This window comes from Phasianus colchicus, chromosome 2, assembly GCF_987193195.1.
Source record: "Phasianus colchicus chromosome 2, bPhaCol1.hap1.1, whole genome shotgun sequence".
In the NCBI taxonomy this organism is placed as follows: Eukaryota; Metazoa; Chordata; class Aves; order Galliformes; family Phasianidae; genus Phasianus; species Phasianus colchicus.
The window spans coordinates 47,494,981-47,513,837 of record NC_143437.1 but is presented as its reverse complement, the minus strand read 5'-3'; the positions used below and the strand labels follow the sequence as shown (position 1 = coordinate 47,513,837).

Sequence of the window (18,857 nt, the reverse complement as noted above, 5' to 3'; positions counted from 1 at the left end):
AGTGTGGGGCATGCAATATAAACCAAGTTCTAATCTCTTAATGAAGGGCTCTCCAGTGCTCTGGAAATGCCAGGAGATCAGCAGTAACCACATCCTAGACAGTCACTTTCTTCTTTCTACTGTCTCAAAACGTAATTACTTGGGTAATGCATGCATCATAGACAAGCAGCCTTCCCCCGTGTCCCCTTAGAACACTTCCCACCCCTGCCCCCTTCTGTTCCCTCTCAACAGAAAAATGTATTCACATACACAGCTTTAGTCATATACATGTTGATTTTACCTTCTGTACTGGGTTTTTTCATTTCTTCCACTCTTATGAGTTTCTTCCTGACTCTGCGAGTAGAATTTACCAGCTTGTGCAATCTCTTAAACTTCACCGACTCCTCTGTTTCATCATCGGATTGTTCTCTTGACTGGCAAAGAAACAAAGGGAATATTAATAAAGTAGTTGTTCCACCGCTTGCTCCTTCAAGTCAAGTTAACCCAGTTTATCTGCTGCGCCGTGTCAATGCAGCTCTGTAACTGGTGTTATATTTTCAGCCCAGGTCAGAGAGAAACATTTAAATTACTGAGGGTTTTCTTTTTTTCTTTCTCTTTTTCTGAAAGCATGACATACCATTTTGATTTCTAAATCTGCGCAACGTAAGATTCTAGGCACTGAAATGCATTCCTGCCCTCGTCTTTCTTCCCATGCATTGTGTAATAACTACTTCCACGTCCTCTCTCAGTACGTTTCAGGCAGGGCTCTTTCCCAGGGCTCTTCTTACCATACCAGTTACGCTCCTGTGGTTTGGGTCAGTCACTGCTCTGTCTGGCATCTCAGAACTTGCAGTTTAAACCTGGTTATAAACAGCTTCTCCAAACCAAAACTCTGTCATTGGCGACTTCTCTTTTTCTTCCCTCAGTCTTCCCAGAAAATCAAAGCCAGCAGCACAAGAAAGGGACGAGAAGGAAAAGGAAGGAGGAGACCTCATCTGCCTCGCTCAAGCTGCTGCAGTTACAAAAAACTCCTTTCCTCCTCCCTGCTCCCTGCAGTCCTCCTGAAGGCTCTCGAGGCTGGAATTAGGATGGACACAGCATTCCTCCAACACTGACCAAGGGAAAACTCTGACCTTTTCAGATATACAGTGCAGTCCATATTCCCCAGCATCCCATTTCGTTTTGCATCTGATCCAGTATGCTCAGTTCCAGCTGTTTTCCCTCAAGCATCAAACATTACAGAGACAAAAAAAAATTCTCCCTCTCCAGCAGCAGTGACACAACAAGCTGAAACAATCCACTCCTTGTGAACGAGAAGTCGGCTTCGATTTTTGAGCCAGATTCAGCGCTCGATGTGCTACTTCCTCTGTTTTAATCAGTTCAGAATGCGAGTGGTGGTGGGGGGAAGGGGAGAGGAGGCCAGCAGGATGCTCAGGCTCGGCCAGGATAGCCCTGGCACTGTGCACTGCAGATTCCTGCGTGCCGCAGGCTCCAGCTGGAGCACGGTACAGATTGCGTACCTCACTTTGTGTTCACCCATGGACCCAGCCAGTCCACTGCATTCCTAATGGCTGGCTCTAAAACCTTTATGTGACTTCCTGTCAGTGGAGCTATCTGGGTTTCCATGGCATCCTCATCCTTTTTCTCCTTCTCCTTAATTAAACTTTAAAAAAAGAAAAATCCCCAGCAGATGTGAGCCAAAAAAAGGGAAGGAAAAAAATAAAAAGGCCACTCTCTCCTCTTCCATTACAAGAATGCTGTCTTTGCTTATCCGGAGACTGAATAGAAGACAACCCAAATATATAAAAACGCTCTCCGCTTTTCAACTGCACTTAAATATCTGGATGTGGTAGTAACAGTGGATGCCACAGGACAGGACACCAATTAGCAGTTGTATACGCACGAGTACATTTTCTAAGGCTCAAATAGTGCCTGAAGGATTTGGCACTGCTTTGAAAGTCTCCCTTGCAGGAGTACATTTCACAGAACCAGCAGAACCATGCCAGAGCAAACGGCAATCACTTTCTGCAAGGGCACTGCCAGTTACAGATTTTCCACAAATTTCCTGATATTCCAAAACAAGAAAGAACACCAAATGGGCAACATATGGCGGTAGGAATTACCATTCTGCCATCCAACAGCCACAGGAATGCATTTATTATGGGTACAGACTGGATAGGTAATTAATAATTTTCCTTCAGGAGAAATAAGGCCATAGAGAGGAGTAACAGACTTGTTTATATCAAGATAAATTAAGCAGCAAGATGAGCATTAATTCAGGGATTATGGCTGGGACAACTTAGTGTCATGTCAAACAAGACATACCTCAGATATATTTAGATAAGATGAAGAATGGACTATTGACTGTAATCAAGTTCAGTCAAGACTTCTTAGGCTATTAAGCACATCCCAGCAAGCAACCATAATGCATATACTGCACTCCAGGTACGTTTATTTTAAATGCAATTACTCTAAGCCACTCCTTTCCTTCATTACTTTGCATCTGTCTTCAGTTTTGTAAGACTCCTGTTTATAAAAAACCTCCCTCCAAGGATTTCACTGATGAATAAGAATGGTGCAGCGTAGATCAACCAGCCTGAATTCTGTACCACCATGTCCAAAAAAGACCTGTCCCCCTCAATGTCCTCTACAAAGATTCAGCAGCAGTAACAAAAGCTTTTACAATATCTGATGTTTGCATTCATTACTACTGCAGAGAAAGCAAGTGTCAAAATAGCCCCCATACAAGGTAGCGACATCCAACCCAAGCGGGTAGTAGGGTAGATCCCTACCACACTTCAAAATAAATACAAGTGCACCCTAATAAAGGCCTAGCTGGTATTTCCTGCCATTTCAGGACTCTCAGTATCTTTTGTTCCAGCAGCCAGGGTCCTTTATGTGCTCTGACAGACACTTCCTAGCCCCGATGCTCAGCTGGGAGAGCTGAGAACAGCCTGTATTTAACAACAGGAACCACCGGATAATAGCCTGACTGAAAACTAAGTCAAAATCTTTCTCCAGCAGTCTATTTCCTACCGTTATGCGGTAGCAAGTGGCATGGAAAATCTTTTGTAAAGGAAAAGGATAGCTAATAAGGTTACATAGAAAGGCCTACAAACATCTGCAATTACACCACTGGTGCTGATGAGGAAACTTTTTTGTGTGTGTGTGTCAAATACTGCTGATTCCTTGCAAACGAACCTGCTTTGAAAAATGATCCCTTTTGATTCATTTCCTGATTTCCAAATGATTTTATTAAAAAAAAAAAACAAAAAAACCCCCACAAAACAAAACACCTTAAAAGTATCAAATGATTCCATTTTGGCACATGGAAGACAGAGTTTAATTTTCCAGCTCAAGCAATGTTTTCATTTGCAGCTAATATCAAACAGAAAACAGAAATGTAAAGCATTCAGGCTTCAGTGACATATTTGGAAATTATCAAACTTCAACATTTTGATTCATCCAGCCTATTTTTCCTCTCCAGCTTTCAAGATGACAGTATGGCCTTTTTTGGTTGCTTTTCCTGCCCTCAAATGGGAAAATCAGCCTGGCTGCTGCAACTTGCAGCAGGCTTGGCAAGAGGCATCAATGCAGCCTCAGTAGCTTTGCCCCGGCAGGGGGCTGCACCGCCCTGTTTTCTTCTGCCCTGCCACCTTCCAAGTGTTTCAGCATGCCACAGCACTACGAAAGGGCAGACATAACCTGTTAAAAAGGGGACACCATGTCTGCAGATGGTTCTAGGCAGGGAGGCCTGCTGAACTTGGGTGCACAGGACTGCCCCGCCAGCCTCAGCATGGCTGCTGGGGTTGATGGAACAGCTAGGGCCTCTCAGCCACCCTGACTTGCCGTGGGCGCAGGCCTCTTTGTGTGCTCCAAAGGGAAAACAAGCGGATTTGCAGTACTGTAAATAGGAACAACTTAACTTCCATCTCCTCCGCTCCCAATTTTTCCATCCGAAGGCCCATATGGCTCAACTTTTAATTATTTTGGCTAATGCTATATGTAGTAATTCTGTGGTGAATGCTTAAGTGTTTCATTTCTGGTTTCCACGGCAACATTACATCAGATTGCAGACAGCTGGCTCCACAGTCCTAAACCATAACAAATTGGCCAAGCCAACTCAGAAAACTGTGCTTGCTTTAAAGAGATAGCGCTGCTGGGGAGCCAGCGCGGCTGGTGGGGCCCCTTGGCAGTGCCGGCCGGGTGGAGCCGCCTTCCCGCTCGCCTTGGAGCAAGTGTGTCCCCAGCACATCTGCACTGCTCTCACGGCGCGGAAGGCCGCCAGCTCCCAGCTTGGAGCTCTGCTGCACAAGCGCATGCAAGGCCACAGGGAAACGGGGGCTAAATTAACAGCATCTGTAAGCACCCAGGACTTCGTGTGGAGGGCGGCAGCCTCCACGTACCACATGGCTGGGAAACTGCAGACAGGCCAAAGCCCATCCCCGCTGCACAGCTCTTCATCACTAACAAAGGCAGATGTAAGCCTGCAAACAGATTCTCAAGCCTGCAAGAGACCAATTCCCCCTGCTTTCCCTATCACCTCGTCTGTTTGGATCACCCTTCTTACTTGTGAATCTCTAAAGGCTATGCACTGCCTTGAACATGAGATCAGAGTAAAATGCTGTACATCCAGGAGCAAGTAAGAAATTAACACGTGCACTTTGATATTGTCCTTTCGGTGTCCTCTGCTTTCTACAGTGCTTTTCTCATTCATTGCTGCCTGCTCTGGAGAGAAGGAGCATGCCTGGCTGTCTAACTGTAAAACATCCAGCCCCTTTCACACGCCAGAGAAAGCACAATGTATAATCCTACCTTCTCCCTCTGGACAAGTGCTTTACACATATACACACACCCCTAATGTTTATTAGGGTACTTGGAATTAACTGGCCAAATGTGAATCAGAAGTAGCTAGCTAGCTCTCGGCAGCACTGGATTACAGCAGTAGCCCTTAAAAAACACAAGATAAGCAAAGCCCACCAGCCAGGTCCAAATAGAAATTGAGCACTGTCCTGAAACATCAGAACAATAGACAGTTAAAGCTATCACAACTGATTAAACTGTTTCAGCTCCATGAAGAAAAACATACATGACTTTTATACGACCTATATGAAGGCATTCAAAGGAATGTTAAACCTTTACTACCTACTTTATGTTCTGTAATTGTCAAGCCCCAAACAGGAATCTCTAGGAAACTTCCCATCTAAGAAACTGGGAAATGTCTTAATATCCAATTAAGCCCAAACTGCAATTATTTTTAGTTATCAGAAAATTCTTGTCCAGCAAAGTAGAACAAAACTACACATGCAGATATGCAGCACATCATTTTATTCTCCTCTCACTAGCTTACTTTAGAGTTATATGTCCTACTTCAAATGCAAAGAGATTCCACTGTTCCTTTTAGGAGACGTGGCTACACGTGTCCTTTCTTCTCTCCCTCAAACAGACTCTACATCCGCCAAAAAAAACAACCTTTTTTTTTTTTTTTTTGGGTATTAAAGATGCCTGGTTGAACTCAGAGACAGGAAAGTAGGACAGAAAAGAACTTACACCCAGGGAAAGGAAGAGAAAAACTAAGAAAAGCTATGCATGCAGTGCCGTGCCTAAGAATAACCACAAAAGCCTTTTCTCTTTCTCCCTCTCCGAAGCAGAAGGCACATCCTCTCCACATCACACTACAAGCTCAGTGACTTACCAGCTTCGGCATTTATAGGCCTAAAGCTCAGTTTCAAGTAAATCCCCAAGTGCTCAAATGCTGTCAGCTTCGTAACCCTGAAATTTAGGATTAGACTCTTCTTCTTGAGTATTGCATTCGCTCAGAATCCTGTGCACAAAATGTCTCTTCTCTGGAGTTACATTATCAGACACCAAACTGGTTCTGATTTCAGCGCTGAGTATGTAAAGAAGAAAAAAAGAGTGATGCTGGACTCAATTAGCTGTTTTCTCCTCACTGATTGATTCCCCCGGTTACTCGCGAGCTGCATAACTTGCAAGAAAGGCATAAGTCATCAGCTCTAAGCAAATCTTCTATTCACCACAAGGAAAAAGGGAGTGTTGTACATGGCAAACAATCCCTGTTTTCACTGACGAAGGCTTGCTGACCTCTTGCTGGCCTCCAGTTCCTTAATTACTGTCTATGGAATTTCAGTTAAAGAAAAAAAAATACAGAGAATCTCTGCAAAGCCAGGACGATGCCTGACCCTCAAACACGACCACTAGAGTGGAGGCTGTGTCTATCGGAAATATAACTTGAGCCGTTTACCAGGCTCTTTAGATTTTCCCTTTTAAATTCTTTTGACAAAAAGCCCCCCTGACAATTTCCCTTTATAAAGAGCTAATTTGACAGAAAAATAAACCTGCTTTCATGTTTTTTAAATTAGCAAAATTAAATTCTTTTTTTCCTCAGTTTGCAGTGCTATAAGAAAAAGAACATCACTAAGAATTGGAAAGGTAAATGATGTTTAATTCAGAAATCTCAGACTGGTCTAGAATTAGCCACATTGTGGCTTTCTGAAGGACTGTAGCATGACTTCCAACTGGTCCTCCTAGGCTGGGCCCAAACCTCCATGCCCAAGAAACAGATTCTGAGATGCTCAAGTAAATTACAGTCAAGCATACCTAATCCCAGACCTTGGAACAGAATTTGGGGCATTCTTCCTAGAACACAAGAAAACACAGGCCAAAATCTCTGCTAATTAGGAGCAGTGCTGTCCAGTGACGGGAAGCGCTAGCAAAATCACATTGCAAAAGCACCCTTTGTTAAATCAAGAAAAGATTCCTCATACTCAGAACAATGCCTTCAGTGGCCAGTTAATCTGGGATTACACCAGATCAATCACACAGTAAAGTTATAGCAAGTGTAAATATCTACTTCCTTTGATAAATGGCTAATTTTAAGGAGCCACCTAGCCAAATATCATTCAGTTTTCTCCATCTTTGTACTAACAGCTGCGCATCTTCTCCATTCTGCAGAAGTCATGTAAACTAGATTTAACTGGCATGCTGTAACTGGGTTCTTCCCCTTGAATTACTTCAGTTCCAAAACTCCAATGTAAAACCCCTCAGAAAATTCTAAGCTTTGGACAAAAACAGCTGGTGTTCTCCAATTTCAATAACACAGCGACCCACATCAAGTGAAACATGACAGCGACTTCCTTGAAACGTATCCCAGATTCTCTTAAAGTTCATGGCCACGAGTGAAACTGATCTAAGTTTTGGGCTTTCAACTTGAGTTTTGAAGGTTTTATGTTTCACTAAGAGAGTTTAAAAAACCACTAATCCTTAGAGAGGCCGCTTATAGAAAGGTGTGTAAAATTCTGATGTGATAGTCTGCATCATATTCTGAGGTTACAAAAAAAAGGTCTCCAAAATTTTTATTGATATTGCAGGACATAGAAAAGATTTTTGCCACTTAACAAAATCAACTGAAGAACATGAGTTGCAAAGACTATGCAAGTCTAAAACACATAGTCTCTGGCTCCCCAAGTAAACTGAATGAAACAGCAAGTCCGTGTCTGAGTTTGGTCTGTGGTTACTTACAAGGAAACCAAAGGAGAGTCCAACAGCTACTTTGGTGAAAGATACATTACACATTAGCTAGTGACGACACTGCTTGCTGAAATTAGTGGGAAATATTTGTCATAAGTAACGAGAGCACAAAAATTTAATTCTCCCTGGAGGTCTGTCTTGATACTAGAATAGCTGCTTAGGCAAATTCCTAGACGTTAACTGTTTCCAGGTTTTAGCTAAATAATTTTGCAAAGCACATTGCTGACGTTTGCATCTGCAAGCCAGATACATATCCTCATGGTGAACTGTTTCTCTCACCGATGAGAATAATGAATTTTAACTACATTACAACTGCACTCACGTACTCCTCATCATAGGTGTATGTAGCAGAATGAAGCTCTGTTACATTACTTCATATCTGTTACATTACAGCATTTCTTTCCAAATCTCTTGGAGACTCTTCTACCCACAGGAACATGAGTGTCTACTACATTTTGTGTTTTGGCAAGGGTAAGATGGCTTGGGGAGAATCCCTACTCTTTAGTGTAGACTGCATTACTAATGAATGGAGCACATCACTGGTCCTGTAACCTCCGAGCATTTCAGAAAATCAGCTGTGAGAGGACAGTGCATGAAAGTACAGTGAAATTCACTTCAGAGATTGTTCAGGGAAAAAAAACAATGAGAATCCTTTAGCAAAGGGTGTGGTAATTCAAATTACATTATGGTAGTATTTTTGAACAATTAAAACTAATATGCTACTGTTCTCACTACGAGAAGTCAACACCAGCAGCGGGGAAGAAGCGGGGGCAAGTGGTAAACGACAGGAGTGCAATTAAAATCTTCTACTGTACCACAAGTAAAGATTATTCAGTCTGGGTCTGCCAAATAGGACAGTGAAACACATGGCTTTTGAGATTCCTAATTCTTGAACTGAGCAAGGCTTTGTTCCAATTTAATAGGCTTGGTTTCTGAAAAGATGGGGGCAGGGAAACCATGTTATGGATTACAGCATCTCCTGCTGGCTGATGTATGCAGTGAGAATGGTCACATGAAAAAGCTGTAAACCATGGTCTTCCATCCTCTACGTAATATGCAGAGAAGTTAGGCAGCTCCCCAGATTCCAAAAGGTATAAAAGACAAAGGTGTCAGAATACATATTCAGCTGACTTGCATTCCACCTCCCACCCTCCCAAAATATCTGGCCAAACATTTTAGGGTGAAGACAGGCAATGGGACTTGTCTGCATGTAGTCAAAACAGAAATGGTTATGAACACACTTAATCACAGTCACTGCCTGTGCATTAACGCAAGCTCTCTTCTCTGCCATGATAGTGGGAAGATTTTTCTTAGAGAGCTTAGTAGAGGGTAATTATATTCAGTCTTCACACGCACAGGAGCAACTTCTGCTGGCAGAGAACAGGAGGTGTACTTGGACAAAGTTACTGCCAATTGTTCTGCCATAACCCTGTCCTGACATTATTTAGCACCACCAGCTAAATAGACATTCCTAGCTAAATCCTGTTTGATGACAACTTGGCAGAACCTCCATGGTAAGCAATACTTAAAAGAAGTTTTACACTTTCATTCCTAAATAAATGCATTTCTTCCTCAAATTCTAAAATGTTCTAGAAAAAAATCATGTCAAATAGGTTAAAAGAAAACCAAAACAACACAACCACCACCATACAATGTTTTTTCAAAACAATGTATAAACACAGCTGTGATCTCCCACTCTGTACAGCACTGATCTAACTTCAAACTTTGTGTTGTGTCCTGGAAACTGCAATGAGGATTTGTTTGTCTCATGAAGGCTCCTGTGTTACTACACCCATGGGAAACCCTGCTGCTGCTAGGCACAGACAGAGATGGGGGGAAGATCATAACAAAAGATGCAGCCATTCTTCTGCTACTAGATTCCAATGAGAGGCACTGGACACCTCCTGACTGAGATCATTGGAAAATGAGGACAGCTAGTGACTCCCAGGGCAGGTCCCCACGATAGCTGTACAGTGTGGGACTTTCACATTTTGAAGCTGTGTCTTATTATTGACTCTTTCTTCAGCATGACTATTAATAGCTGCTGACGATATTACAGAAACTTGGGTATGAATAATAAGTATACCATCCAATATAATGAGGGACATCAGTGCCTTTCAGGAGATCTTTACACAAATTGGGTCACTAGACTCTTCAGAGCAAGGATGAATGCTCTGCATTCATTCACAGCCATACTCAGTGTCAGCTTCCCTTTGCTTTTTCAAAGAGTATACAGGGACTGGAGGCGGCAACAAGATCTCCAAGAACTGAAACATAGAAACATCCTCTTCCATTCTGAAGCCTTCCAAGGAACAAACTGACCTATGAAAATTGGTAGATCCTCTGATAACAGCAAAAACAGGCCTAACAGTGCACATCTTTCAAAATGCTAGAAGTACCAATGTTGTCACAGTTTAAACACTACAGTTCAAATTACAAAATCTAGATCCTACCCTAGTATCTCCATTCATATCTAACTGGTTCTCAGTATTCACTGACTTCTACCTTAGCTCTAAAAAGTTAAAATGAAGGAATTTCTCATACTGATTGTAATACAGTCCTATATAATTATCAATAATAATGTTAACAAATGGTTAAATGATTCAAGAATCCATCAGTAGTAAGAACAATAATCAATTTAAAAATTGCTCTGTTTAGAAAACATTAGCAATCTGAATCACTGAAATACAGCATAACCCTGAATAATAAGGATTTGCTGTAGTTACACCTAGATGTACTCTGTGGCAATTGGTGCTATAAAATTCATATTGCAATTATTTCTTTTCCTCCTACTCTTGCACTTACCAAACAATACAGCAATAGCTTGTGATTCAGAGGTAACTGTGTCAGACTTGGTCTTTCATTTGAGTTAGTTTTGTGCCACAAATTAAGTAGGTGCATAGGTAGTACAATCCTGATTCAATAGCTACAGCATGTTGCCAACTCAAATGAATAAGACCCAAACACCATTCTTGCCCATTATTCTGCTTTTCACAATGGTAGTAGATTCAAAACCAACACTGAATACTCTTTCAGTCCCATTTAATGACTTGGTGAATAAAAATGTCCTCAGGAAATAACACAAAGAACAGGAACAACAAAAGACTATTTTAGTTTAGCTAAACCTATCTCTGTGTGGACTTGATTTGCTGCTTTCTACTACCAGACAGATCAATAGCAGATGGGAAAGAGCAAAAATGTGATTGGAAATTTTCCTGAGCAATGGCCTCTCTGTAGGAGACCTGCATGTCTAGTCTCCTGCCTAGCAGAACTGTTGTCACTCACTTCAGAGAAAACAAATAGGGTGCAAATTTCCTATGGTAGGGGTGCCGTGCTAGCAGTTCTGGGTGAAGAGGTTTTCAGAGGACAGGTGGAAGAGCACTACTCCCTTCCTCTTTTCCACCTGTGGGCTGTACTGTTAGAGGAAGATTGTTATCATTTCTTTTTTAAATTCGAATGTCTCACTTCTGAGGTTGACACGGTAGTACGTAGCAGGGATTAGGGTTCAGAGGCTCTCACTGTGGTACTCCTCAAATGAAGGCATGTTACACTACCTGGATGCCTGCACTAATGAACTCTGATCATTATTTGATGATCAAATCTGGAGCACGAAAGACCAGTAAGACCAACAAAACAGTTCGGTCCAGGGATAATCACAACTTTATTAACTCACATCTACAGAAGCTGTCAGCAAAGTTAATTAGTGGTTTGTTTCAGCGACAGCATATGTATGATACACACACTTATGTCACAATCTTCCTCCTCTGCTTCCCCCACTCTCGCAGTAATTATGATGACTGGTACCAATTAACAGTCTTTCAGCAGAACGCACAGAAAGGATTTATATGGGTTTCTCCTAACACTGCTTCATGCTCCAAGCAGAGCTCTGGAGATACAGCAGCTTTACCAGGCTTGTGCTTTAGATGGACAGAGTTTCAGGGCCCAAAGGTTACCAAATGAGCTCATATCTTTAAGAAGCATAAAAAGCACCTCAGTAAATGGAAAGAAAGTGATAATTTTCATAACCTCTTTCCCTGGACTTTCTTACTCCTGTGGACAAATAGGGCCTTATCTAAAATCCAGAATGAGATTAATTTGCGATCTAAACCTGCTTTACATGTCAACACCTAGCAAAAGGCAAGGCAGTCTTGTCTATGGCTACTGTGAACAGCTTTCATTTCAACAGAGATGAAAATAAAAATGCAAAAATCAATTTGTTAAAAATGATTAGGTGTTTCAGACATCTGACTAAGAAGAAAAACAATTTAAACTGCATTTCCACATTAGTAAATTAATAATACACATAACTTTGTTGCAAAGTGAAGGGATTGTAGTAGAGAGGTTGAAAGCTACCAACTGCTCTAAAGTGGGAGAGAATCAAGTCATCTACTGGCTTTGCAAAGCTGGCAAAGCTTTTGTTTGTTTGTTTCTTATGAAAAATGACCCAGAACAATGATTAATAGCACAGAAATGACATCAGGCTGCTTCCCTGTGGATGCTGAGATGACCCTTCAATCCTCTGTTCATCTTTAGGATTTAATTTTAAAAGGATATGAAATGCAAGATTCCCTTCCCTGGTAATTTAAAAAGAGGAGGGGGCGAGAAAAAGAATCTTTAAATCCTAAAAGTCAGCTCAGTATTAATGCCAGCCATATTAGTCATAAACACATGAAAGTCATACAAGCTATTTGTTTTTTTTAACAGAATTAAAAACAACAATTATATTTGCCCACTAGATGCTATCTCATAGGTGGTTGCTCTTATGCTGTGGGCAGGCCTGACTTTAAAGTATAGAGAGAGATCAACAGATGTTCTGTCCCAATTTCTAGACTCTCCAAGTGCTTAGTAACTACCTTTTCTTTCTTCTTGGAATGCTGTTAGTGGCAAAGCTAGACCATAAAAACATAATGACCCATCCTCACAAGTCCTTCTAACTACCAGCAGGTTTCACTGCCTGGGAAGAATTGGGGAAAAAAAAAAAGAAAAGAAAAGCAATTATACTAGAGTTTTGATCTCTCTTAAATACCCAAGACTGCTGAACAAGTGCACAGCGACTAAACTAGAAATTATGTTTTTCCTCGTTCCCTCAATCTACAAGTATCGTGCAATTCATTTTTATCATTTGTATTCACAAAATGTTGACAAAATGACCAAGTATGATCACAATGTTCCACTAAAAACTGCCTAGTAACAGCTTGGCCATGAGACATAAAAAACAGAGATCAGAAAAAATGCCAGCAGAATCAGAAGAGTAATTGCCCAAGGAGTTTTAATTCAAACCAGAAACTTCAATTTCAGTGACTCATATTTTAAATTACTTTCTGAGGCTAGAAGGCAGTGGGCTATCTAACAGAAGGTTTCTAACACATGGAAAAACATCTTCCCTTCATGGCCTCTATAAAATGAGTATGGTAGTTCCCAGTTTCCAAGTTCACAGAATACAAATCACAAAAAATGGCACTGAAATTCAACCAATTTGGCAAAAGAAGGGCTTGAACACAATCATCTCTGAGTCTTTCAAAAGCTGGTCATTTCACATTAATAGATACGTCTGTTGGCATGACAGCCTGGGTGACTTTATGCCCTATCTCTAGATGTATCTGATACTTTACTCTGCTTGGTTTCCTCCCTCTGGCATGTCAATTACAGCCCAGAGTCTTTTACCCCAGCTAACTCTAGTTGCTTTTAGGTCCACTAAGAAAGAAGCCAAGCTGATATTTGTTCTAACATGAACTTTCATTTCTGCACATGAACTGTGAAAGCAAGCAATTTCACAGCTTCTGTTAAATGCAACCAGGATTAAAAACAAAACAAACAAACAAGAAAAAAAAAAAAAAACAACAGCAGCTGGGCAGAGGTATTTAGAGCAACAGAATGGAGATCCCTCAAAGAAGCAGCAGGAAGATAGTTCAAATCCTAGTAGAACAGTGGAGAGATGCAACAGAAATCTTGGCTCAAACAGTAAAAACAGCTTACAAAGATAATTTTAGAGAAAAGGTGCCAAGTCATCCCATTAGGGAGCAAATACTGAGTCATGTTTGGTCCTCAGAGGTACACAAAGCTTTCGGTAAATTCAACATAAACATAAACCATTATCAGAAGATTTAACTCAGTAATTCCTCTGAGATTTTACCAAAGTAAATGAGAGTTTCATGGCTTTTAAATTCTAGATATCCTAGCCCAAAGGCCTTAAGAGGGGACAGTCCAGGCTATAAATACTAATGAAGAAAATAACAAGACAGCTTTCACCTGGCTAGACAGCCAGTGCAGGAGAATCAAGATCCTTCCTTCCTTGCTCTTTGCACATTTCTGAAATAGCAGATCAGAGCAGAAAGCAAACATCTGCCCCCTCTGTTCCCATCTAACTGGAGATGGGCTTTATTTATTTTTTTAAATACAAATAAGAAAATCTTTCTCCACCACAAAATATTTTAAACATCTCATAAAATGATATAGCATTCCTCTTTCCATTTAGGGAGAAGAATCTAACTGCCGCAGTTAGCAGGAAATTCCATTGACAATAAAATAAATAAATCAATCAATGGGCTCAAAAGTCTATGATTCAATTATACGGGTTACAAAGAGCCTGGGCTTGACAGCCAAATGTGTTCTTCTGTAAGATTTATTTGTGAACTTTCAATTAGAGAAATGAAGTGGAATAAATTACTCAGTGAAAATGAAGATATTTAGAAGGAAAAATTAATTAATTCAGTATGGCGTGACACAAAGACTGTCTGGTGCCCATAAAACAAGAGAAGCTGCACAGCTAAGAAGTAAAAATAAGGCAGGAAAGCTGAGTCTCACTACTTATGGATCTGGCAAAAGCTGCACACACTGGGCTGAGAGTTAGCAAAGGCAGAGCTAGAACCGTTTGGAAGCAGCAAGAAGCTAGGACTTAGCCAGACTCTCAGCTAAGACACATCAATAAGCGGTAGGAAGGAATGAGAAAGTCTGGTGATTCACAGTAACTGAGAAGTAAAATGAAACAATTTTCCCTAAGCAATCTGAACAAGGAAAAGGAAAAAAAAAAAGGAAAAGAATCCAAAAGACCCCTTTCTGCACATTAAAGAGAGATTATATAAAAATTCAGTTTCAGTCTACAACAACAGATCCTGAAGATTTAAAATCCCCATTAAAGATTTTCTGTAAATAGAATGTAGCATCTTGAGATCAAATGACAAATTTGCCATTAAGTAAATCACCAGGTAAATCAGGATACTTGAAATGAAAGACTTCGAATATTAAATGATATAGGGGAGCTATATCATAAGGACAGGTACTTACATTACAATTGGAAGACCCATCAAATGTTGAGTAAGAACCATCAGGCCAGTCTGTAGCATCTACAGTACTTGATTGCCTGTGCTGGGACTCATACTCCTTCAGCTGAAATTTGAAAAGACAGGGAGCCCATTTTCCAGTGCGAAGCAGCTATCAATCTTCATTAAATTAGCAAGAGTTAATATCCTTTCATTTTTCTCCCAGTAACACTGTGGAACTGGAAAAATTAGAACCTTGCATTGCCTGCCTCACTTGTTTAAAATAAACTCATTTATTTCACAATCAGAAGTTTTAATGGGGAGATTTAGTTTTTAAATGAAGTAATCTGCAAATACTCATTCTGGATGAACTGCAATTGGCAAAACATGAATTATAAACCCTATGGCAGAAGCACAGTTTAAACTGGACAGACTACATCACAACAGGATATCAATTTCCTTCAAAAAGAAAGTGATCTACAGTGAAGACCAGGAGACATCTTTCATAATTTCACAAGTAGGGACTATTTTTACCATTTTCCAATTGAAGTCTCAATACATATAACTAATCCTACCGGAGGAACTGATAAGTTAAAAATAAAATTGCTGCTAGCAGCTCAGACCACTAGAGGGAAACAGTACCAGTACATACAGTGAATAGTAAAGATCAGGTGGAACACCCCTCCCACAGAATTTTTAACAGCAGAAATCCCAATACTACTCCTTGGTAATTTTAAAATTGTGGTGTAATTTGGTTCTTTTTTGGTGATATGATTCCCAGCAAAGCAATATTTTCCTCAGACAATGGCATCACTTTATCTTCTATGATAACCTATTTCAAAGACATACTGTGTCATTGAAGAGAATTCACATGAGTGACAACTTGCAATCCAACAAATGTTTTATGAACCTCAGCTGCCCATACAGAATACCCTGTGCTCAATCTGGGTATTTTGCACAAGGGAATTAAATTAAGATGGGAGTAGAAATTTTAGCATTGGCCTTTGACTCTGGAATAATTAAAATCTCAGCACGATTGCTGCAAAACCACAGTAATTTACACTTAATTGTCTTTCATCAAAATTCTGATTTTGTAAAGATACACTTGTGCCAATTTTATCAAAAATTACATCTGTTTTTATTTTAAATTTCAAATGCCAAAAAAGGCTGACTACGTTTTCCTGAAGGCTAAAACAAAACACCCTCTTTTTGTCTAAAATAAAAGCAGAATAAACTTCAACCTCAAAATTTTTAATTGCTGAAAATGGAAGCATTCACTCAAACTGCCCTTCAGCCATTAGCAGCAGTGAAATAACAAGAAATGTATGTATTCTGAAGAAAATAAAGCAAGCTCAGGGAAATGTGAAGCATTCTTTTCAGTATTTAAACAAATCTATGAACATACATCATAAATGCGGGCTAGTACAGGTGGCATTCAACTCCCTAAGCTTTAGACAGCTGCAATGAAAATGTCTGTACTTGAGCTTTTCCTTGACTGGCACCCTTTATTGCCAGTGGAGAGAAGTAAATGCTTTGGGACTTGATTCATTTGCTATACATTAGACATCTATTCTTGGCAACGCTGAATCTCACTTTTCCCATTAACAAGGGAATAACCATCTAATTTATGCTGCCTATGTGAGATAGGACAAACAGGCAGTTTTTACCCACTTCTATGTTTTATAAGGAACCAGAAACTCCAGACTGGTGTATCTCACACCAATACATGTTTTTTCAGGAAAAATAAAATGTGTACTTATCATACCCTAGCAAGTGCTTCCTCAATAGTGATCATCTTCTCTTTAACCATCATCATCAGCTGGATTCGTTCCTCATCACTCATCGTGATCTCACTGGCCACATACCCCACATCTTCTCCTGCAGAAAAAGGCACAGAGATTTAAAAAAAAAAAAAAAAAAAAAAAAAAAAAAAGCACATGTAAGAGGTCACATAGAAAATGGAGTATATTGGAACTGGATTTCACAGTCCTCTGAAATCTGGTCACCACATGGATTTGACTGGCCAGAAGAGACTCCCCCCAGTGTAGTCTTATAGTGTGATTTGAGAGGACTGAATGATTTGTAAATAACAAAACAAGAACAGGAAGTAAATTAGGACTAGAAAACCCAAGCCTACTTTGACACTGAAATCAAGACATTATGAGAAGAAGAAATAAAACGTAACTGATATCACATAATTATTGACTCTCAAGAATGAAAAAGAAAGTGCTAACAACAGCAAAGTCCAGAACTCAGCCCTGAGGAATACTGCGATCGGCTAAAAGAGTGGATGGGAAGCTCTTCTAGGAATGATGTGTTGGGCTTTATCAGCGCTCTGCTGCAGATTAGCCACATCCCTCAAACTTCAGACTTGCACCCCCCGTCTAGTTATCTAACTGCCTATGAGCAGGCATAGAGTACTGGACATGTTTTGCCTCCAATCTCCAGGACCTCATCTTCTGGTTTAAGCTTCGCACGTCAGCACGGGCAGAATGTGCATTGAGAGCCAGCAAGGGTCTACACTTCACTGAGTATAAACGTGACCTTTTCAACCTCATAGGCAGATTCATATCATTTTTCACAATCCATTTGAACACAGTTAGAAATGTAGGAAAGCATCTGTTTGCAGCAGAAGGATATAACAGATACACATGGGTAAACAGAAATTTTATTTATGAAGAAAAATACTTAAAGCAATGCACAGCTGCATCTTTTGGAGAGCTAGAGAAAGAGATCTGACAGTTTAAGTGGAATCAATCCTCTATTTTCACTATTCACCAGATGCACTTTTACTACTCCTTCTTGTAGTGTCTTTTCCTGAAATGAGAGTCTGGATTAAAGCCCAAAGCAAACAGGTCAACATTGCCAAGTGCCAAAAAAAAAAAAAAACAAAAACCTTCTCTTTCATAAAGTCAGAAGAGAAAGCATCTCGTTCATTTTTATGTTATTCATAACTATCCATTGATTGCATCATTTTGTGTATGTAGCATCACTGACAATCAGGACTGAAGGTGTTTCAACTTCCAGATCCACAGATCTGTGACTCTTACATTGCTGCAAAGGAGATTTAACCTTTAGTGAGGTTGGATAATTACATTCTATAAGGTTGGTCCAAAAATCCTTTAGAAAGGTTTACCTTTTGAAGTCTGCCTCATCAATCCTTTCTGGTTCTTTCGGAAATTCTGCCAAAAAAACTTATTTTTCTTTTTCCAGTCTGCTTTCCCTAAAAGAAAATTAGGGAGGGGGAAAGAAGGGAAGGGAAGAAGAATTTCAAAAAGAAACATTAGTTAGTAAACATTACAGTTATATTTTCTAAGTAAAAAACAAGAATAAAAAAATTCAAATCTTCCGTTTTTCTTTATTTATTCTATACTAGAAATATGGTGATGTAGCCATTTCAGAGAAATGTACATATTCTCCTACAATTGCCAATGCTACAGATGACTGAGATAAGCCACTAACATACATATTTTGAATTATAAACAGAAAATATTTTACATTCATTTCGACATCTGTTATAGTCTCCAGTCTGTTGATAATGTCAAATTTGGAAGTGTTTTTGAAGCATTTTGTTGGTTTATTCACGTCAGCTGAACCCCAGTTATGCAGCCTAAGTCACAAGACAGATAATGAATTCTCTAATATGTGTTTGCATATCTATATAGAAAATAAACACTTCACATATATAAAAACACACACGCACGTACTGCTACTTGGCATGAGAAATTTCTTGAGACCATCAGATACAACTGATTCTTGCTCCCTCTATGCCTTGATCATACAAGGCTGGGAACACATGTCCATTACTATCAGATCTGTATATTGCTCAATGACCCAGAAGAATATTATTTATTCTAGAAAGAAGATTCGGAACAAGGGAGGGCATATAGCTGTGTTCTGTTGAATCAATCAGGGCACATGCTATGAAGTTCATGCCATCTGCAAGAGAACATACTGTGCCTGAGCTGGCAGAAATGCTACTGATACAGAACTACTTCATCCCTCTGCTGTTTTTGAAAAATTCAGATGAACACTTTATTTTGTGCCACGGAATTTCAGCATACGACTGTG

The 18,857-nt window shown here is 40.0% G+C and overlaps 1 protein-coding gene across 9 annotated transcripts in view; it reads right to left on the bottom strand.

Moving 5' to 3' along the window:
* The window catches only part of SASH1 (SAM and SH3 domain containing 1), a 523,157-nt gene that overhangs the window by 33,999 nt on the left and 470,301 nt on the right, over nucleotides 1-18,857 (bottom strand). For 4 of the 9 annotated variants that reach the window (XM_090135563.1, XM_090135568.1, XM_090135567.1 and 1 more), the window contains 4 exons: nucleotides 17,923-18,009; nucleotides 16,552-16,664; nucleotides 14,812-14,913; nucleotides 281-413 (listed from right to left, as the gene is read on the bottom strand). In XM_090135563.1, coding sequence (XP_089991689.1) covers nucleotides 281-413; nucleotides 14,812-14,913; nucleotides 16,552-16,664; nucleotides 17,923-18,009 — 435 coding nt within the window. Of the gene's footprint in view, nucleotides 1-280; nucleotides 414-616; nucleotides 762-1,112; nucleotides 2,972-5,674; nucleotides 6,216-14,811; nucleotides 14,914-16,551; nucleotides 16,665-17,922; nucleotides 18,010-18,857 lie in introns of those variants that run through there. The other 5 variants (XM_090135564.1, XM_090135565.1, XM_090135569.1 and 2 more) reach the window with 5 other exon arrangements.